The sequence below is a fragment of the Enhydra lutris genome, unplaced genomic scaffold (assembly GCF_002288905.1).
Source record: "Enhydra lutris kenyoni isolate GAN:26980312 unplaced genomic scaffold, ASM228890v2 scaffoldscaffold18, whole genome shotgun sequence".
NCBI lineage: Eukaryota > Metazoa > Chordata > Mammalia > Carnivora > Mustelidae > Enhydra > Enhydra lutris.
Window position 1 is genome coordinate 23,899,953 of NW_019154102.1, and position 22,520 is coordinate 23,922,472.

Consider the following 22,520-nt stretch of genomic DNA (forward strand, 5'->3'; position numbering starts at 1 on the left):
TTCTTGAGTTCCTTTTTTTTGTTGAAGACATTTCCCTGTGTTTTTATAAAAATGTCCTTTTTTTTAAAAAATCATTTTAAGCAGTTATACATCTACTGGTAAAGTAGTGTGTATTGTAATTTTTTTGTGTATTATTTGAAATGTATATTTGACCTAGTGTTTTATGTACATTAAACAGATAAAGCATGATAATGCACACATGAAGTACCTACCCAAGATAAAAATTGAATTAAAAAAATTAAAAAAACCAAAAAACAAAAATTGAGTTGTTTCCCCTAACCTTGTAGTCTTTCTTTACCTCCAGAGGTTACCACTCCCTTGAATTTTGTGTTTATCATTCCCTTGCTTTAAAAAAAAAAAGTTTTAATTACATAACTTTAATTAAATTTCTTACAGCACATTTAATTTTATTTTTTGTTTGAACTTTTTTGAATTGGTAGGCTATATATAGCCTTTAAGCCTTGCCTTTTTTTTTTTTTTTTAAATTTAGCTTAGTCTAGTTTCTGAGATTTGTGTTCCTGTGGTTCATTTGTTTGCACTACTATATAATATTCCATAGTCCCTCTATGGTTGGTGGTGCTTAGAATATTTCCAGGATTTGAGTTTTATGAGTAATGCTACAGTAAACATTTGTGTCCATATCTCTGATGCACATTTGCAAAGTTTCTCTGGGAGTGGAATTGCAAGACTAGGGTAGGTGTATGTTTAACATTAAAAGAAAGAACCACAGACCTTTCCAGAATGGTTTTTCTATTTTGCCTTCTACCAGTGGTATATGAGAAAAACATTCCTGCTAAACCCCACCAGCACTTGGTGTGAAACTAAAGTTTTCACCCCTTCCTATGTACCTGGTACTGTTGAAAGTGCTCGTCATATGTTAATTCGTTTAATCATGACAACGGTGTGAGGTTAGGTACTATTATGAACCCCGGATATACAGATGAGGAAACAGAGGCACAGAGAGGTTAATGATTAACCCCAGATTTACACATAAAGAAATGAGACACAGAGAAGTTAACCAACTTGTGCAAGGTCACACAGCTAGTTAAGTGGTAAGAGCAGGCAGGATATGAACTAAAATTTTGTTTTATTTCGAGATCTTGTTTATTTTATAAAAATTAGTTATTAAAATAATAGAGTAAGCTAGAATCCACTTAACCGAGATATCTTAGCAGCCTGCTGTACCATGAGTAAAATAAAGAGGTATGTTAATACATGTACAAAATAACAGGATGAAAGAATGCATATTTATATGCTTTATTTTTCAAGGAAAGGTTGCCCATGGAAGAAAAGGCCTGAGACAAGTATTCATAAGAGTAGCAACAACATATGCTATGGACATCATACCAGTACTTATTTTATTTTATTTTTATTATTTTTAAAGATTTTATTTATTTGACAGAGAACACAAGTAGGCAGAGAGGCAGGCAGAGAGAGAGAGAGGAGGACGCAGGCTCCCTACTGAGCAGAGTCCATCCCACGACTCTGGGATCATGACCTGAGCCGGAAGGCAGTTGCTTTACCAACTGAGCCACCCAGGCATCCCAAGTTGAGTACTTTTTTATGTTTATTCCCATTTTCTTTTCATGAAGAAAAACCAACATAACATTTTAAAACCATTAAAACATAACATCTTAAAACCATTCCCCTATCTTTGGAGCACTTAGGTTATTTATAATTCTTGGCTATTAATGCTTCAGGGGAAGTCTTTGGCACATGTAACTTTTTAATTTCTTCTGTTGTCTTATTTATTTTGTTTACATTTCCTGAAGTGAGATTAGGAGCACTTAATGATGAAAAATTGCTGTGCTCTTCTGGGTTGCTGTGTGATGCTGGTGAAGTGAACTTAGCCTTTCTGTGTTCAGGGTCCTCATCTGTGGAGGTACATCTCCACCCTGTAGGAGTCTGTGATGATTGTAGGAGACAAGTGAGTGTGCAGTGATTAGGTTGATACTCGAAGAGTGCTTCATCAAAGTTACTAGACTTTTCCTAGTTCCTCTTCTTTTTCTTTCTTCCCTGAAACCGTATTGGTTACTGTTGGGTCAGAAGGCATGAATGGTCACAGCCCTGTGCTTCTGCCAGATATGGTGACCTCAGGGAATTAGGCCTGAGGTCATTGGGTCTAATTCAGCTTTTTCCCAAGCATCACCCCAGCCATTGAGAGATCTGCTACATCTGCATCCAATTTGTAGTAGGAAAAAAATTAGATTTTAAAGTGTTTTATTGATACATACATTACTAACCACAAAAGCCCACTATCTCCCCCCACCTCACACAAGAACACCCTTCGCCATTACATGACAATCTCTAAAGTTAGACCTAACCCCGCAGGATTTGCTGTCTGCAGAGAGCTTGGGTGTGGAGAGTGTAGACATGGGACAGGGCTAGCCAGCATACACACCCCCCCCCACACAGACACATGAACACATCCTCTGAAAGGGCTCCCCTAAAAGTCTCTTTCCCCACTCATGGATTTGTTTCATCAGTAAAATCCCAGGAGGGGAGAATCCTCTTAAGAGATGAATAATTGATCACCTCTAGACAGAATGCGCCTTAAATACAGCCCGTGTGCTGAGCGGCGGTGGGGCCATCAGTTAGTTGGGGGAGGGGAGTAGGAAGGATTTGGCTGCTGCTCTCTAGGACTGGGGGAGAGGGCGGAGCTGGGAGGTCCAGCTCCTTGAACAGCTGCTGGAGGGCAGAGGAGTGGAGCTGCTGGTGCAGGCTGTTGGGAAAGCGCTGGGTGGGGTCTGTTGGCCAGCTGGATGGGGAGCAGCCACTATTATCTTGGAATCCCAGAGGAATTTATTCTTGGAGATTCCGCCATAGAGGATGCACCCAAGACCAGCCCTGCCCCCCAGCCACTGGCCTTTGGTGGAGGTGGACTGCAGACTTCTCCATCCTGGCTGGAAACACCTTCCCAGACACACTTCTTCCAACATGGTGTGTAAGTGCTGCCCACCCACGGAGCAGCCCCCTGGACCCCGTGCCTCTTCTGGCTTCCCCTTCCCTAGAGGCCCTAGGATGTTGTGGCCGATACGGACTCTGATCTCTCAAGATAGCAGTCTTTAACCTCCTTCCTTCTGTTTCCCTTTGATAGGGGATTGCTGATTTGGTTTCAGGGGGCTGATACTCTGAGAGCCAGGAAGGACTTGGAAAATCCCGTGTCTTTTCGGCCCCGCTCCCTGTGTTATAGGAAAAACGAGATATTTGGCATTTGGTGGCGGAGTTCCATACTTGTCTGGAGCCCCTCAGGTGGGGAGGGTGGGCTGCTGTTGTTGGATACCTGCAGATGTCGGCGGACCAGCTGTGGGGGATTGGGAGTGGAAGAAGGGAGTTGGTTGTAGAAGAGATGGGTGGGCCCTTCCGAGTCTTGAGCGGGCAGGGTGCAGGGACCAATCCCAGGAGAGGTTCGTGGACCCTCAGAGGAGGATCTGGAGTCCCCTCAGGGTGCAATCCTGGGATCGGTGTGATGTATGCACACGTCCACTCTTCGTAGAGCAAGGTGTGGCATTAAGTCTCTGCTTGGATCTGAGAAGGGCATCTACTCTGCCTGTCTTCCAGGAACAAGCCCCTGTTGCCCCGCATTGAGGGGAGAGCACCCCCAGCTTGGACAAGGCACAGCCTGGGATGGGTGGCACTGTGAGGCAGGGAATGGACTGGGTAAGGTTGGGTATGTGCATCCCAGTGAGGCCAGGGTGTGGTTCTGTACCTGGAAGGTGGCCGTAAATAGGGACCCACTTTGGCTGGGCCTTCCCGTGGCGGGCGGGTTAGGGGCAGGCCATTCCCGGATCCGATGTCAGATTCCCCAGTCACTCGTGGTGAAGGTGTTCCCGGTGCCGGCTGCCTTGCAGACCTCTGCCAGCTGTGCTCCGTGGTGGGGCTGTAGTGGGGAAGCAGCCTCCAGGTCTGCCCAGGATTTCACGGGCCCTCCTCTCCAGGTATGGGGCTGAAGGGGCAGGTCCCAGCCTGGTGTTGGGAGGAAGAAGCAGCATGTCCTTTGGGACATATACCGAGTACTGCTCGGTTCTGAGGGTGTGGTGGAAGCTCCAGTGTGGGCGCTTACGGTGCAGTTGGTCAGATTCACAGGAAGAGAGAGAGATCCCCCACCAGATGGAGGCTGTGTTCGGGGACTGTAGGATCTGGCTCAGACCCCGAGGTCAGCAAGTCTGGGGAGGGAGGGCTCAATCGGGAGGTGATTGATTCCGTTTCCTGGCTCAGCCCCTGCACCGAGTTGTCTGCTCCAGTAAGCATGGCCCAGTCTCACCTCTTTGCTCTTGCAGGCCCTTATCACTGATGGGGACCTCAGTGTCCCAACTGTTCTTTAGGCCACCAGCCTTGCAGTCTGCAGTCTGAATTCTACAGGGTCACCTGATTGCCCCTCCTAAAAGGTACATCTGCTCTGTTTTGTTCACACTGTGAGCCACACACCTGTCTTCCCCGTGCTCAGCAGTTATCTTTCCCTGCCCCCCACCCCCACCCCAGGATTGTGTGCCTTCGCATCTGCTCCTCCCTCCATCTGGAATTCCTCCCCCCCTCCCCCCCTCCCAAATACCTGCCCAGCTTTCCAGCTTCATCCCCAAGGTTACTTTGAAGTGAGATCTTTTTTTTTTTTTTTTTTAAAGTAAACTATGACCAACGCCGGGCACCTCAAATTGAGATCCTTCTTCTTTTTTTTTTTTTTTTTAATTTTTTAAAAATTTTTAAAAGATTTTATTATAGGGCGCCTGGGTGGCTCAGTGGGTTGGGCCTCTGCCTTCGGCTCAGGTCATGATCTCAGGGTCTTGGGATCGAGCCCCGCATCGGGCTCTCTGCTCAGCGGGGAGCCTGCTTCCCCCTCTGTCTACCTGCCTCTCTGCCTACTTGTGATTTCTCTCTGTCAAATAAATAAATAAATAAAATCTTAAAAAAAAAAGATTTTATTATATTTAACAGAGAGAGAGATCACAAGTAGGCAGAGAGGCAGGCAGAGAGAGAGGGGGAGAAGCAGGCTCCTTGCTGAGCAGAGAGCCCGATGCGGGGCTTGATCCCAGGACCCTGAGATCATGACCTGAGCCAAAGGCAGAGGCTTAACCCACTGAGCACCCCCAGCAGCCCCAGGTGAGATCATTCTTGACATACATGTGCACTTGGCCTGTGCCCTCCATGTAGACGACTTTCACAGCACTGACAGGCTTTATGGTGTTTGTTTATAGTCTCTCTTTTCACTCATTAACGTCTTGGTGTTCCTGAAATTGTCTGGTCTTTATGCCACCCCAAAATTTAGTGGCACAAAGCAGTCATTTTATTATGCTCTTGGAGCCTTTGGATTCAGAAGTCAGGAAGGACATGCAGGGGAAGCTTGTCTCTGGTCCTTGACGTTTAGGGCCTTGGTTGGGGAGGTCAAAACCTGGAGGTAACTCGACCCCTGGGCTTGAATCCTTGAAGGGCCCCTTCACACACACGTTTGGCAGGTGATGCCAGCTGTTGGCTGGGACTTCTGCTGGGAATGTCCACTCAGACACCTGCATGTGCCTTTTGTATGTGGTCTGGGCTCCCTCACCCCATGGTGGCTGAGCCCCAAGAGTGTGTGTCCCCAGAGAATCAGGCAGAAGCTGTGTTCTCTTTTGCAGTCCAGCTGTGAAAGCCATGTAGGGTCACTTCCACCGCTGCCGCGAGCCCAGCCAAATTCACGAGGAGGGAGCATATAGATTCCCACCTCTCCGTAGGGGAAGTACATTTGGGATGGAGGGATATAATGGCCATTTTGGAAAATATAATGGGCTACACGCCCCAAGCACTTTGTGCATACAAATGACATTCTCAAATTCTGGAGGGTGAGCAAAGGTGGAGTGGGAGGAGGAGTTATGAAGTGGTGCTGGGAGCCTTGAGGGAAGGTGAGGCATCATCAACAGAGATAATCAGTGGGCTGGGGCTGAGGGGGGCACATGGAGTCGCTTAAAGGAGCCGGTGGCAGATTGATAGAAAGCGTGCATACACAGCAAGGCTCAAATTAGGGAGCAGGCATGGAGGGGGAGGAGATAGAACCGAGAGGTGTTCTTGTTTAAGAATTGTTTGGGGTCTGGTGATGAGGCACACTGGAAGAACACAGGTGATGCTGGGGTCAGGAACATTGGCGAGTGTAAGAACACTGTCCAGAATAGGAAATTGTTGCAGGTGGGGAGGGGAGTTACACTCTGTTTGAGACAAGCTGCCTCTCAGTGGGCTTGTAATATGTCCCCGGGGTTGGAGCTAGCTGGAGGTCAGCTGAGAGGTCCAGACAAAAAGCAAACATTGGGGAAGATCTTTGGAGTGGGAGGGAGACATCATGGAGGGTCTTAGAGCTGGGGCATTTCTGAACTGAGAATTTGAAAGGGCTTTTCTCAACTAGCCTCCATCGTCTGGCATTGCCACTAATCACCTGATAACCCACCTTGTTCCCTTCTCAGTCTCCATTGATAAGAACTTGCTGCCTCCTGCTTGTTAGGGGGACGCGGGCCAACGCGTCAGCATCTCTAAGTGTTCACAGTCTTCCCTAAATTGAGCCTACGTTCACCTCTCTAAAGCTTTACTCATTTTCTAATTCCATCCCTCAGAGTCACTCGAAACGAGTCTAATTCTGTGCCTGACTGACAGACTTCAGATGTGTAAAGACTTTTACGAGTTTTGTCTTCAGAACCTAAAGGGACCCGTACCTCTATACTTTTGTACTGTCTAGCTTGCTCTGTGTCCCCTCACGGACTGTCTGGGCAGAGTGGGGCCATCGCTGCCTGTGCTATGGGTCCTCTTCAATCAGGTCATGCCTGCGTGTGTGTCCAGCTATGGCTTGGGACTCCTTAGTGGGCTGTGAAATCGCCTTACAAGGTTGCAGCCTACAAGAAATGGAGGGAGGGATTTGTGTATCTGGTAAGGGGAAATAGTATTTTGCAGCCTTGTCATAAGTTTAAGCATGTAATGGATCATGTTACAGGATGTATTTGTTACTGAGGATTGTAGTAAAGAAATTGGGGGGAAACCCTGGGTTATAGGACCCTTTGAAGCTGCCACATCCTCCTGTTGCATGTATCAGGAGAGAGGAAAGACTAGCTGAGGACAGAGCCCCGTGGCAGACCACAGACCACTAGGGACCTCCCCGCTACCTCCCACCCAAGTTGCTACCCCATTTGAGTTTGAGCATGGTCATTCTGCCTGTGGTGAGCCAGCCCGTCCGGCCTGTCGTTCTCTACCGCTGGCCCTCGAGGGGATCACAGCAGGCCTTAGTAGACTTAAACGTCTGTAGCCCAAGTCGCAAATGCAAATGTGTGCAAAGGCTTGGCAAGTAACACGAATGAAGTGATAACTAATACAGGCAATTCAAGTAATCTCTGACCCCTGGCCTTGGTGTCAAGAAAGAAGCATGGAACTGCGAGGCCAGGGATGGCCAGAGCAGAAGCCATGGCTTGTCTGCTAGGTGGAAATGCAGACCTTCAAGACGATCTGGGTTTCATGTCAAATTTGACATTTTAATATTGACAAGATAAACAAGAATCTAACACTGTGTAGGCCAAACAAACCAGATCTATGGCTGATTTGGCCAAAAGCCCTTGAGTTTGTGATCTGTCAGATAGGATGTCTCCCTGTCTTCTGGTCCAGTGACCCTACGACACAAAACAGTAAGGTTCATTGGGTGTTGATGGGTTGATGGTGTGTGTTGAACCTGGCTCCTTGTGGTTCCTCTAGTTACCCTCTCAGGAACCCTCCTGGGGCTGGTCTTGCTCCGGGCACCAGAGTCTGGAACGATGCTTGCTCTCTTCTTGCCGGTGGCCCCTTCTCCTGACGGTGTCTTTCCTCTAGGATCCCCAGCCCGTGCCTAGGAATGTGTTAGTGGAATCCCCTGGCTGAGAAGCTGGAATGTAGCATTTCTTAAAAAATCCCTCCACCTGTCCTGGCTTCCCTTCCCTCATTTTTGTGTCCACTCTTACCTTCCTTCTCTTTTTGGTCAAAAGAGCATTTTCTTTCCCAGGGAAGTCAGAGGCCCAAGCGCCAGCCTAGCCCTTCCTTGTTCTTGTTCACAAACCAAAAATAACTTTTTAAATCCTTTTAGTTGTCTTGACCATTTTGGGGAAGCCTCAGCTCCCTCAGCATCAGTCTTCCTGACACTATTTTTGTAAGTCCATGCTACTCCCTCAAGTTTCTTCGGGATTATGCGTGCTCCTGCTGTCTTTTACACATAAGCAGGTAAAATTTGGCCACTTCAGACTTCATTGCCCTTGTCGTCATGGTAGTTTTAGGTTTCTGAGAAGGAAGGAAGGGATGACTAGGTGATCGGCCACATTCCTAGAGGGAAGGTCTCGTTCCTAGTTCCAGGTTGGGAGAGACGGTCAGGGAAAGGTGGCACTTGTGTCTGGGGGCATGGGAGCCCTTTTACCCCAGGAGAGAGTGTGAGTAGCAGCTGCGGGCAGCAGGCACGGAAGCGGCTAAGATGCGGACCTTGTCTTGAAGGAGCTCGAATCGGGTCGGGGAGGCAGCTGCTGGAATGATAGCGGGGGCCAGTGAAAAGTGCTGCTAAGACCTATACGGGGTGCCACGGGAGACCAGGGGGCAGGAGCCACAGGGCGGTCTGCTGGCCAGGTTAGGGAGGGGGTTCCTCTGAGCTGGTGCTTCAAGGATAAGCCAAGGTGGCCCCATAGAGGCTGCGAAGGGCATTCCAGGCAGTGAGCCCTGCACGTGCAAAACTTGGAAAAGCATAAGGGTCCTTTAGGGCCAGAGTTGGGCAGTGATGAGGATGAGGTGGGAACCCCAGGCTGGGGTCTCTTCTCCCCTCCCACGGGGCTGATCCCAAAGCCCACCTTCCCACTGCTGCTTTGGAGCCCATGCGTGATGGCCACCTTCCCCAGTCTGGGGACTAGTAGCAGCGTAAACATCTGTTTAATCCGCTTGATGTTACGACTTACAGAAAAGTTGCAAGAAGAGTACCTGGGACTCCCACATAGTAAAATTATTTACATTTTGCTTTATCATTTTCTCTATGTGTGTATATTTCTTATATGTATATCACATTTTTGTGAACAACTTGAGATTAAGTTAGAGATACTATGTTCCTTTGTCCTGAATACTTCAGTGTGTGTGTGTGTGTGTGTGTGTGTGTGTGTATGTCCCCTAAGGACAAAGACATTCTTTTACATAATCAGAGGAAAATGATTCGAGCCAAGAAGACTGAGACAGACGCAGTGTGATCTTATCCACGTCCGTACTCCAGTTGCATCAGATGTCCTGCGGTGTGCCTTCTAGCTCTTTTCCCCAGTCTGTGATCTAACTCATGACCATGTCTTTCTCTGTCTTGTCTCTTCAGTAAGCTGAAGATGTTTGCGGAGATGTTTGTCTTTCTTGTCTTTGAAATTTTTGAAGACAACAATCCAGGTGCTTTCTCGCATGCCTTCCAGTTTGGGTTTATCTGATGTTTCCTCATAATGGGAGGCGGGTTGTATGTTTTGGCTGGAGTTCTGTGTGAGTGATGTTGTGTCCTTCTCAGTGTATCACATCGAGACTCTCGGGATGTAGGTTTGTCGCAGTACTGGTGATGATGAGAACTCTGATCGTTTGGTTAAGGTGGCGTCTGCCAGATTTCTCTTTACAGTTGTAACTTGGTGGTTTTTGTGGAGCTATCTTGAGATCACGTCTATATCCTGAGCCCCATCAAGCTTTCACCTGCTAGTTGTAGCACTCACTGATGACTTTCCCAATCTATTGGCCCTGCTTTCTACTGTGGGGAAGAGCTTTCCTTTCTAGAGGGACGAATTCTGCAAACTGAATTTCACATCTTTGTATTAGCTTTTAACTTGCTGGGCTGGACCCCTGGCTCCTCCTTTTTTATGCCCTCCCCCGTCTGTGTGTTTCATTGGACATCAAGTGCATAGTGGTGGTTCTTGGGCTTGGGAAGAGGCCTGGATCTCGGGCCGACCGGCGGCTTGCTTGTCACTGGCGTGACCGGCTCGTCAGGGTGCTGAACGCACGTGGTGTCCGATCAGTGTTTCCCTCTGGCCGGCCTGGGGCTGGGGGCGGGAATGTCATCTTGTCGCCAGCGCTCGGCGCTCAGCCAGGGCTTACGTGCAGACGTGAGCAGGCAAGGAAAAAACTGTGGGTTCCTCCCACTGAAAAGCTCTGGCTGACCTCTGGTCCAGGCTGCAGTTGTTCCTCAGAGCTGCTCGTCCCCTTCCTGTACACACACACACCACACATCTATGGCCTGTGGCTTCTTGGGGTGTTTGGTTAGCTTTCTCCTGACAAACACCGAAGTCGGCATGGCCCCGGGGTCATTTTGGCCCCTGGAAGTTAGAGGTCTTTTTGTGAGTCCTGAATAAATGCTTGGTGTCTGGGGAGCCTCGTCTGTACCATCGATCTTAGGCTCTAAAAGGAGCAGAATTCTGGATTAGGACCTCTTAAAGATCTGCCTTCCATTTCTGTTGGTGTGGTTGGCTGGGCAAGGAGACACGAAGACAAAGATGAGCTCAGGTTCAAGCTGTGTCAGGGGCAGAGTTTGCAAGAAACGTGGGGTTTAGGTATGCCTCTGAGTGGTGTGAAGCAGAACAGTGCTTTTCTAATATTATGGCTCATCTTTTTCCCTTTTTTCTCTCTTTCTTTCTTCAGACAGGCTCAGAGCTCAGCCCAGTTGATGGACCTGTTCCAGGTCAGATGGACTCAGGGCCAGTGTACCATGGGGACTCACGGCAGCTAAGCGCCTCAGGGGCGCCTGTCAATGGTGCTAGAGAACCCGCCGGGCCCAGTCTGCTAGGGGCTGGGGGTCCTTGGCGAGTAGACCAGAAGCCCGACTGGGACGCTGCCCCGGGCCCAGCTCACACTGCTCGCCTGGAAGATGCCCACGATCTGGTGGCCTTTTCGGCTGTGGCCGAAGCGGTGTCCTCTTATGGGGCCCTTAGCACCCGGCTCTACGAAACCTTCAACCGTGAGATGAGTCGCGAGGCTGGGAACAACAGCAGGGGAGCCCGGCCGGGGCCCGAGGGCTGCTCTGCTGGCAGCGAAGACCTGGACACGCTGCAGGCGGCCCTGGCCCTCGCGCGGCACGGCATGAAGCCGCCCAGCTGCAACTGCGATGGCCCGGAGTGCCCGGACTACCTCGAGTGGCTGGAGGGCAAGATCAAGTCTGTGGTCGTGGACGGCGCGGAGGGGCGGCCCGGGCTCCCAGGGACTCTGCCTTCTGCTGAGGCTGGCCTCCCAGCGCCAAGCCCCAGGCCAGTGCTCAGCTCCGAGGTCCCCCACATACCTCCCCCTGAGGGCCTTCCCCTGTCCCAGAGCGCCCTGAGCATCGCCAAGGAGAAGAACATCAGCCTGCAGACGGCCATCGCCATCGAGGCCCTCACCCAGCTCTCCTCTGCCCTCCCTCAGCCTTCCCACTCCACCTCCCAGGCTTCCTGCCCCCTCCCTGAGGCCTTGTCCCCTCCTGCCCCTTTCCGGTCCCCCCAGTCCTACCTCCGGGCCCCCTCGTGGCCTGTGGTCCCTGCTGAAGAGCATGCACCCTTCGTTCCTGACAGCCCCGCCTTCCCTCCAGCAACTCCTAGACCCGAGTTTCCTGAAGCCTGGGGCACCGACACCCCACCAGCAACTCCGAGGAGCTCTTGGCCCCTGCCCCGCCCAAGCCCTGACCCCATGGCCGAACTGGAGCAGCTGCTGGGCAGCGCCAGTGATTACATCCAGTCAGTATTCAAGCGGCCTGAGGCCCTGCCCTCCAAGCCCAAGGTCAAGGTGGAGGCGCCCTCTTCCTCCCCAGCCCCGTCCCCATCCCCCATGCTCCAGAGGGAGGCTCCAGCACCCTCCACAGAGCCTGACACCCACCAGAAGGCCCAGACCGCCCTGCAGCAGCACCTTCACCATAAGCGCAGTCTCTTCCTGGACCAGGCCCATGATGCCTCCTTCCCCCCGCCCGCCGAGCCTCCTGCTCCAGGCTGGTGGGCCCCAGCAAGCTCACCTGCCCCACGGCCTCTGGACAGACCACCCAAGGAGAAGAAGAAGAAGCCACTGGCACCAGCTGGAGGTCCCCCGGGAACCGAGAAGGCGGCCCCTGGGATCAAGCCCAGTGTCCGGAAGCCCATTCAGATCAAGAAGTCCAGGCCGCGGGAAGCGCAGCCTCTCTTCCTGCCACTGCGGCAAATCGTCCTAGAAGGGCTGAGGCCCCCGGCCTCTGAGGATGTGCAGGCACAGCCACCGGCCCCTGTCCCCACTTCCCAGGGCTCTGCTGCCCCCCCGCCCCCAGAACCTTCTCTTGCGCTATTTGCACCTAGTCCCTCTGGGGACAGCCTGCTGCCCCCTACTCAGGAAATGAGATCCCCTAGCCCCATGGCGACCCTGCAGCCGGGCTCCACCGGCCCTCTTCCCCCTGCTGATGACAAGCTGGAAGAGCTCATCCGGCAGTTTGAAGCTGAATTTGGGGATAGCTTTGGGCTTCCTGGCCCCCCGTCTGTGCCCATTCAGGACGCCGAGAACCAGTCAACATGTCTCCCAGCCCCCGAGAGCCCTTTTTCTACCCGCTCCCCCAAGCAAATCAAGATTGAGTCTTCGGGGGCTGTGACTGTGCTCTCAACTACCTGCTTCCATTCGGAGGAGGGAGGCCAGGAGGCGACACCCACCAAGGCCGAGAACCCCCTCACACCCACCCTCAGTGGCTTCCTGGAGTCACCTCTTAAGTACCTGGACACGCCCACCAAGAGTCTGCTGGACACACCTGCAAAGAGAGCCCAGGCCGAGTTCCCCACCTGCGACTGTGTTGGTAAGTCCGTTGGGTGTCAGGGACAGGAGAGGCCTGGTGGGCTTGGGTGTCTAGGCTCCGTCTGTCACGTGGCAAACATTTGCTGTGTGCTGACCACCCCCCTGCCACTGGGGCCTGGGGACACTGAAAAGAGTGCAGAGACTAGTGGAAGCGACCGTGAAGGAAGCGGCCGGTGATGCTGTGTGGTAGGTAGAATGTTAGCGGAGGCGAGCGTGGGTGCTTTGTGCACAGAGGGAGGCAAAGGCATCCTGGAGGCCTTCCTGTGTAAGATGGTACTTGTGTTGAGGCCTGAGCTGGGTGGCTGTGAGAGGGTGAGGCTTATTTGGACTGCTCTGGGTCTGGCGGGAGCAGGAGGGGTGGAGTACATGTGGGTCTGAACCAGAGGTGGCCTGGGTTGCAGCGAAGGACCAAATCTGACAGGGGCCTGGCAGGCTAAGGTGAGGAGTTTGACCTGATCTCATAGGTATAAGCCAGCTTCTGAGGGTTGTAAATCAAGGAATGATCTGTCACTTTGTGCTTCCAAAAGACTCTTCTGAAACCTGTAAGAATGCTGTCATGAACCAGGCAAGGAGGAAAGCGGGCCTGATGGAGAGAGTGGGCAGGCAGAGGGCCTCTCGTGGGGGAGGGCATGTGCGGTACGGATGGCCTGTGGGTTCTACCTGGGTGGTGCCGGTCCCTGAGAGCAGGCCAAGAGCCTGGACCTCTGAGTCGTGGGTTTGGACGCATTTGGCATCCAGGCTGTGGCTGAGGCTGTGGTCCAGGTAAAAGCGCTGAGGAGCCCTGCCCTCCTGTAAGTAATCAGGGCCAAGGCTGTGACGACTGCTCCCTGGGGGCTTCTGTCTTAGGCAGGCATGGATGCACTGGGAACCCCCAGGTCTCCTCTAGGGCTATGGCTCTCTGCTGTGTATGGTGTGTTCCCTAGAAGATGTGTTTTCACGTGTTGCCGGAAAAGCACATCGATGCTAGTGAGGAGCGTGTTGAAATGCTTGCGATTTTAGGATATACAAGCGAGGTCTATATTCTCTGCTTGTCAAAATAAATAAATATCGGGCAATGGTGTGATCTGTTGGGGTGCTGTGTCCTTGTCAGTAAGGAGGAGCTGGGCTGTCCAGCCCACTCCAGCTACCCCAGACTCCTGTACTCCTGACAAGGACTCACTTGGGGGAAAAAGGAGACATTGGCCCCAGGGTTTCTGTTGTGGGGGTGACAGAAGTGCAGGGTCCTGCCAGATGCTCCCAGATGTGTTCTGGGATTGTGGTTCCCTTAGAGGGCTAACCCTGTTCATTCCTGGATCTTCATAATGAGATGCCTTTGAGGGCCTCCTTATTTCTCAGCGTTTTGGAGAAGCTTGTTCTGATCATAGGAATTGGGCCCTTCCCTTTGCCCTCTTCTCTCTCCGCGTTGGTGTGTATCTGCCCGCTCTGCCTTGTGTTTAGTTCGTTGTTAGAAATTCCTCCCCCTGCAGTGTAAGACATAACCTTACATTGTGCGTAGGCCATAGCTGGTCCTTGCTAAATATTTCAGGTATTGAATTCAATTATTTGGATATGATGTTTGATCAAATTAGTTTTTAAAATTTGAATTCTAATTCCATCACTTCCTCGTGCCTAAAATGGAAATGATGATAACATCCCCTTGCCAGGGCTGTTGGAAGGATTAGATTAGCTAATATGTACACAGCACTTAGATGGTGTCTGGCGTGGAGCGAGCCCTCCGGGTGTTAGCCGTCACGGGGTGTATCGAGTGCAATAAGGCAAGAGAAAGAAGTGAAAACATATGTATTAAAAAGGAAGCCCGGTGTTGGCTATTACTTTATTCATCAGTCATTTATTGATTACTAACTCTGTATTAACTACTGTAAAGGATCAAAGTTAGGAGACATGGTTTGTCTCTGAAGGATTCTGTCGTGTGCTCGAGGCAACCGCTGAAACCACAAGATACTCAGTTGCCCCTTCAGCAGGCATTTGCCAGGTGCCCATGCGGTCGCACGGGTGTGGCTGGACGGTAGGAGTGCTCTGAACCTGCAGGCTTGGTTGTCATTACTGAGGGTGATGTTTTCTTGTTCTGAAATGGGGTTTGAAACAGGCAGTGAACCCAGACGGGGAGAGGCAAGAGGGCAGCCGCTGCAGCCCCAGGAACGTATGAGCCTCAGCTTCGGGGCAGCAGGAGCCGGGGGAGGGCATGGAGGGCCAGCGGCACAGGGGTGCTCCCAGACCCTTGGCGGTCTGCGTCCCCCTACAGAGGATGGGTGTCCGCTCGAAGCTAGTGAGCAGAGGATTGGCAGGAGAAGGTCAGCGTCCCACAAACCTGGCAGCAGCGATGCCGGCCGCCAATGCCCCTCCACCAGGGAAGGGCAGGTCAGTGGGCAGCACCTGCCATGGCCAATCCTTTAGTGTTCCAGTTTGTGTTTCTCTGTATGCAATCCTGAGCAGAGAGCTCGAACCGAGCCTAGCTCGTGTTGTTAAATATTAGCTTATGGGGACATGCTTGGTGGGAGCCAATAGACACAAGCAGTACATAAATGATCATCCCACCTATGTTAAAAAAGGAAAGGGGGTGCCTGGGTGGCTCAGTGGGTTAAGCCGCTGCCTTCGGCTCAGGTCATGACCTCAGAGTCCTGGGATCGAGCCCCGCATCGGGCTCTCTGCTCGGCAGGGAGCCTGCTTCCTCCTCTCTCTCTGCCTGCCTCTCTCCCTACTTGTGATCTCTCTGTCAAATAAATAAATAAAATCTTTAAAAAAAAAAAAGGAAAGGAAGGAAGGAAAGGAGGGAGAGGAAAGGAAAGAAAGAAAGAGGCGGGGAGGGGAAGGAAGGAAGGGAGGGAAGGAGGGAGGGAGGGAGGGAAGGAAAGGCAGTAAGGAGGGAAAGAAGGGAAGGAGGGAAAACACTGGAAAGAAATACATCAAAAGTGGCTGTCTCTGTGGTCGGTGGGTGACTTTTATATGTTTTCTGAGCTTTCTGTAATGAAATATGTATTTTACAATCAAGAATTGTTTTGAAAGCATATCCTGGAAATGGCCTGGAAGACAGATCAGTGAAGGGTGATGACCTTGCAGTAGAAGACTGGTTGGGAGCTATTGAGAAGAAGAAGAATTGTAATAGTAGTAATAATAATATTTATGAAACACCTGCTCTGTTCCAGGCACTGTGCCAAGGACTCTACAGTTACCTCGTTTAATCCTCATAACACCTGTATGAGGGGCGTACTGTCAGTAGTGCCATCGTAATGAGGAAGGAAGCGAACTTAGATTCGGTAGTTTACCCAGGTCCCATGTCTAGCACACGGGAGAGGCGAGATTCGAATCTAGGCAGTGGGACTCTTAACCAGCACACCATACTGTGATTGAAATTTAGTTGAGGGGCACCTGGGTGGCTCAGTGGGTTAAAGCCTCTGCCTTCGGCTCAGGTCATGGTCCGAGGGTCCTGGGATGGAGCCCTGCATCAGGCTCTCTGCTCAGCAGGGAGCCTGCTTCCTCCTCTCTCTGCCTGCCTCTCTGCCTACTTGTGATCTCTGTCAAATAAATAAGTAAATAAAATCTTTAAAAAAAATTTAGTTGAGAAAGGAGTCCTATTATGTAAAATGGTGGGATTAAGAGTGAAGAGGGTGAGAAAGATGGGATTCATTTGGAGCCAGCTTCTTGAGGTGCTGGAGTTCGTGTTAGGGAAAGCCATCCTGTTTTCCAGAAGTATCTAGAGAGCCCGCTTTTGGACTGTTGCTTCCATCAGTCAGTATGGCAGAATTTGTCTCTGTGAACTCGGGCTCAGGACAAGGGTTAGGAGTAAAGGCTGCTCACTCTGGCATTAATGTCAGATGGGAACCGTCTCATGTTCCAGAAACTCATCCTCTCAACAGTGGTAGGTAGAGAGGTGCGGATTGCAGGTCAGTTTGAGGAAGAATTTTCCATAGAAGTGACAGTGAGATTCGGAGATGCCATCATGCATTAATAATGAACAACTTTATAAAGGCATAAAAAGGTTTTATAGCATAGCAAAAGAAACTTAATATTCAATATGGTGACTTCTGCCAAATTGGTGATTTTGGCAGACATGGGCTTCACTGACGAACCAAAAACCCATACACGAAGAGCACTGTTTTCCCCTTGTATAAAGACTATGAGTTTCTGAAGGAATGGGTAGCATTCATTTGGACTTATTCTCCAAATCTTGAAATACTAGAATTAGAGGCATCTCTTGAAGCTTCAAAGAAATAAATTTAGAAGACGTGAAAGGAAGTGTCCTTCTCCAAAAGGTAGAATGGTATCCAGGTTTGGGAAAACTTACAAGTTGAAGTTTTATTTTAGATTATTGGAGGAAGAGAGTATTGATGTATTTCTAATACTTTGTGGCACACAATAGAGATCCCCTTAACCGTCCTGTAATACCATTGTCAGAGGCGGGACGGTGAGCAGCAATGACTAGGAAGAGATAAAATACTACTCCTAGATGGGGAGGTTCACAAGATGAGCCAGCTTAGGACAGAGAATGACTTCAGGTGGCTTTTTAGTGGGAAGGCATCCTTGGAAGTCATCTGCTCATCCTTTTACAGTTGAGGAAACAAGTTTGATTAACTTTTGAGTCTTGTCCCCCTGTCTCTGAGGAACATCCCACAGATAGCTTTAGACATTAGACCATTGGGAGACAGATCTTTGGAGGCACCTTCATAGGAATGACATTTTCATTCAGTTGATCATCTACCTTAAAGAAATAGCCAGAGGCCAATACAAAAAAAAAAGTCCTTTTGCCTGGAGCATGGTGAAATTCTGAGTGAGAGGGAGCTGTTGTCCAGCAGATATGGCTGGTAACAGTGCCATGGGATCTGCAGTCAAATGCTCTACCACTGAGCTATACCCCCAGTGCCATGGGATCTGAATGGGGGGACACAGAGACTTACCTCTGTTTACAATCAGGGAAAGTCTATTTCATATAGTTTTTAGGAGAAGGTACCTCCCCCCCACCCCTGCCTCTCATTCAGTTTGAGATGAAGAGGAACTTCATGTGTTCTAAATATTTTTTTGGACAAGAGACTATTTGGATCCCAGCATAAAGATGGGGAATCTGACTCTGGGGAGGGTATCAGAAAGAAGTTCCTGGAGGAGGTGATGTTTGAGGTGAGACGTTTAATAGATTAATACGAAGAAGGGAGAGTGTTCCAGGCAAAGGAACATGAAGATTGTGGAGATGAAAAACCTCACGAAGCCGGAGCTGTAGTGGTGAGAAAACATGGGGAAATGCAAGTAATTCTGGTGTGACTGGTGTATTGGACGAAAGGTTGGGAGTAGCCGGACAGGAGAGTTTCAGGGGATCCAGAGATGATACTGAAGGCAGAGAAACCAGTTTGCAAGCTGAGGTGTGGTTCAGGAGAGAAATAATGGGTGCCTGAACTCAGAGAATGACATTGAGTGGGAGGGAGGAGAGAGGTGGATGGATAAGAGAAAGATTAGGAAAAAGTAACTGCTGGCTGTAGGGGTAAAGGAAGAAGCAGCATGTCAGGTGGCTCCTGGGGCTCCAGGTTGGGTGACTGGGGTGGACAGTAGTGCCATTTACCTAGATTCAGAATCCTTGGAAGGAATCAGGTTTGGACATCCAGCCTTTGAGATATCTGTGGGACCTAAAGGTTATGCATCGAGGTGGGTCTGTGCGTTAGAGGTTCTAGAACAAAGTGATGGTAGTCGATGTTTCAATTATGATCATTCCACCAGGCTGAATGTGTAGATCGAGAAGAGGCCCAGGAAGGGAGCACACTAGCATTTAGAGGGTCTCAAACAGGAGACTGTGAAGGAGGGTGTGGAAGAGACGTGGGAAGACATTGAGGTTGGGGAAGGCTAAAGAATCAGCAGAGAGCTGGGAGGTTGGGAGGGCTGAGAGCCCAGTTCTGGAGAAGCGTCAGGATTCAATGCTGGGTTCTTCTTTGTCTCACACGATTTGTTATTACACATGCGGTTGTCTTGTCAATTGAATCCCAGGTTCCTTAGGAACGGGGACTGAATATTGTATTTCTAGAACGTTTAGACTGGTGCTAAGCATTCTGGTAGGTGTGCTTCCTATTTTTTGGTTAACTGGTCAACCTTATTCTGCCTCCCCATTTAAACTCTGCAGAGATGTCAGATGAGTTTAGGCACGATCTCCTTCCCTTTAACCTTTGTCATCAGTGAGTGTGCTCCTATTATAAAAGTATTTGTGTCCACTACCAGCAGGCCTGGCACTCTGCCCATGGACTCACAGGCAGCTGACCTGTGATTTTAGTTTTTAAAAAACTCATCTAGCACACCTAATCCAGGGTAGGGCCCAACCATCTACCTACCCACTGTGTGGCTTTATGCCTGCCAGGAGGCAATGAGCTAGCAGCTGGTGATTGACTGTCATGGAAATAGAGTCTAAATAGTTAATATAAGCCTGAGCTGTTCAGCTTGAAGTCCACTGAAATGGGACTAGGAAACTGAGCATTTTATATAGGATTGTTTGGAAAAAGAAGACCGGTACATAAAACCCTAGTGTGATCTTGACTCCTATGCATTAATTATACCAGTTATCAGTTGTCTCTATTAATGTCATAAAGAGGAAAAGTGCCTTGGCCTGTGCTCCCATGTCTTTCCGTGGCTGTCATCTTTCCCACTGGGAAAGTTTGGGTGCCTTAGTCTCTGTGTAGACCGGGTGGAGGCAGGGGGAAGATGGGAGGTTCACTTAGAAATTAAGGATCCTTCTTGCTGTTAGGCAGTCATGAGTAGTTTCTTGTGTTTGGTATCTCTTGCTGATAGCAGAAAGGATACATTTCATTCTCTCCCTCGCCTAGTGCAGAAGTAGAGCAGAGCATATTTTTCTGTCTTAATGAGCATAAAATTAAGTGCACAGGGCGAAGAAAAGCATCTAGAGCCACATAACCAGCACTTTTCTCAAAAATTGGATTTTTCTCTCCTGAGCTCTGCCCCAGAGCTTCCTACTATGTATTTTGGGGGGGGTGGAAAATCACTTCTTTCTGCTCCAGCAGCTCGAAGTGAGACATAAACCAGATTTTTCTTCAAGGAGAGTTGAGCAATTCCCTTGCTCTTTCCCTCTGTAGAGGAGGAAGACACACCCCACTGGGGACTAGCAGGAGAATCGGTGACTTAACAGCAAGATAGCCAAAGAACCCTTTCTAGAAGCCTGGTGAAATGAACAACAACCAAAACAGAAGTAAAAATTCATCTGCTGAAGTTTGGAAGTAGCCCCAATCTTAAACCATGAATTCTAGAGGCTGTCTACTAGCTTAAGAGAAGTTGTATGAAAACAAAGGATGATGCAGGGTATACAGCTCACAGTGTGGGGAGAAACAGTAGTGGACTCTTGGACACTGAAGCTTGGAGAGATGGGCTGGGGACCACCCTTCTGGAAAGCATGCTCTCTGGAAAGTGGGGAATGTAGACAGGCCCCCTTCCTCTCCCTATTCCAGCTTCTGATGGGAGTGAGGTATAGGGTGAGTTCAGTTGGTTGGAGGCCTGGAAACCATATCCTAGGAGCCTGCTTTGTAGCTGAGGGCCAGCAGCACCGAACAAAGGCCATTGTGCACAGAGAAGTATTTGCTGAACCACCGAACAAAAATCCTGCAATCTGTGGGGCTTTATTTTAACTTGATATTAACTTATCATAGTGACCCGCTCACTCCCAAATGAGGAAATAAACCAGTATCATAGCATTAGGACAGAGCATAACCCAACCCCCAACATACAAACATACATCTGTCCTTATTCAGAGGTGTTGGCCCCAACAGACACAGTGCCCAAAGATGAAATTTCCTACTTGTAACGACAGTCCACAGCCAGCCCCAGTTCCTCCCATCCCCCCTCAGGCTGCTGAGCTTTTGAACTAATAGTCGAAACCTCTCCCCCATCCAGTTCTTGAGCTTAATTTCTAAGGGAAGGATTTGAACATGGTGCAGGTAAATAGAGAGGAGTCAGGACCTTCCACCCATCCTCCATGGGGCAGGTGCGTAGCCCAGTGGTTTTCAACGATGGGCTCTTTTGCACTTCTTCTCCCCAGGAGACTTTTGGCAATGTGTGAGGACAGTTTTGGTTGTAACAACCGGTGCGGTACAACTGGCATTTAGTGGGTGGAGGGCAGAGATGCTGCTAAGTATTCCCCAGTGATTGATACACAGAACATGACAACACAGGGCTGTCCAGTCCAAAATGTAGTACCAAAGGGGAGAAACCCTGGAGATAAACTTTGCCGTGGAAAGATTAATTAATAAGCAAACAAACAGTCCCACATGCAATCCATTCAGATTCTGTGGGGAAAGTAGAGGGATTGATATATAACATTTAGAATGAAAGTTTATGTTAGAGAAAACAAAAATTTGAAGAACTGATATATGCCGTCAAGGAAGTTGAACCAGAAAAGTTCCCTTTGAAACAGGAAGTGAAAGATGAGGGGCTAGAATGAAATTACAGAGAAGCTGCACGAGGTACAGATTAAATTCCAGAAGCAGGCCATTGCACACAGCCCACACAGCTGCACCAGAAGCTGGAAAAAGCGGAATCAGAGTTACAGGAAGAGCCAATCAGTGAGGAAGAGGGACTTGGAGGTCATGACAAAACAGGAAAAGAAAACAGAAAGGGTCCTAGCCAGAGTGGGGAGATAAGGGGACCCAAAGGCCAGAGGAGGGGTCCTGTGTGCCGACTCCCTGTCAGGAATGCTAGCAACATTCACCGGGGAAGAGCCTGGAACAAACTGAGCAAAGGCAAGAGTCAAAGGATAGAAAACTTTCCTGAAGCGAAAGAAAATGACTAAAAATGGACAAATCATGATCCTGACCAACTTACTGAATTTCAAGGATGAACAATCACCTACAGATAAATTAACTGAAAAATTAAGTCACATGTACTCTTTTTTTTTTTTTAAGCTTAAAAAATGCTTTTTAAAAAACACTGTTTTCATCAAAAGACATATAGGAAGGTATAGAAACCTTAAGTGTATACACTCAGTAAGTTTTACAAAAGGCATGTACTTATGTAACCATAACTAGATCAAGAAACAGCTTTTCCAGCCCCTCAGGAGCCCCGTGCCCAGTCCCCTACACCTGATTCACTAAAGCACACTGTAGCCTGCAGACCAAATCTGGCTCTCATCTCTGAGCCGAAGACAATTTTTATGTTTTTAAATGGTGCCCCCCAAAAAATCAGAAGAAGAATAAGATTTCATGACTCATGGAAATTAGATGAGGTCCAAATTCCAGTGTCCATAAGCTTTAATGGAACATAGCCATGCTCGTTTGTTTATGTGTTATCTGTGGCTGCTTTTTCACTACATCAGCAAAGATGAGTACTCGCCACAGACAGCAATGCCCTGTGAAGCCTGACATGCCATCTGGCCCTTCACATAGGTTTGCCAACCCCTCTGTTGATGTAACTACTTTTCTAACTTGTAACCACACTGACCAGTTTGCCTGTTCCTGAATTGCATACGTATCCTATCATAAATCTATATGTATTCCTTCACATTCTGACTTTTTCTGTTCGTGTTGTGTCTGTTTGTGAGGTTCATCTATGTGTGTGTAGCGGTTCCTGTTGTTCCTTCATTCTCGTTGCTACATAGTGTTCTGTTTTGTGAATATACCACAGTGTATCCGTTTGACCATTGATGATCATTTGGATCGTTTCCAATTTGAAGGTTATTATGAATCATGCTGATATAAGATATCTTCTATAGGTCTTTTGGAACACGGAGGTATACGCTTACATATTTCCATTGGTCATATACCCAAGACTGAAATTGTCTGTGTTCAGCTTAGGTTGCTACTATTCGTTTTCCA

General features: G+C 49.2%; 1 protein-coding gene across 2 annotated transcripts in view; it reads left to right on the forward strand.

Annotated features, from left to right (window-relative positions):
- Positions 1-22,520, forward strand: part of LOC111148027 (tet methylcytosine dioxygenase 3) — a 98,447-nt gene that overhangs the window by 39,931 nt on the left and 35,996 nt on the right. For both annotated transcript variants that reach the window (XM_022504380.1, XM_022504381.1), the window contains one exon: positions 10,603-12,736. In XM_022504380.1, coding sequence (XP_022360088.1) covers positions 10,603-12,736 — 2,134 coding nt within the window. The remainder of the gene's footprint in view (positions 1-10,602; positions 12,737-22,520) is intronic.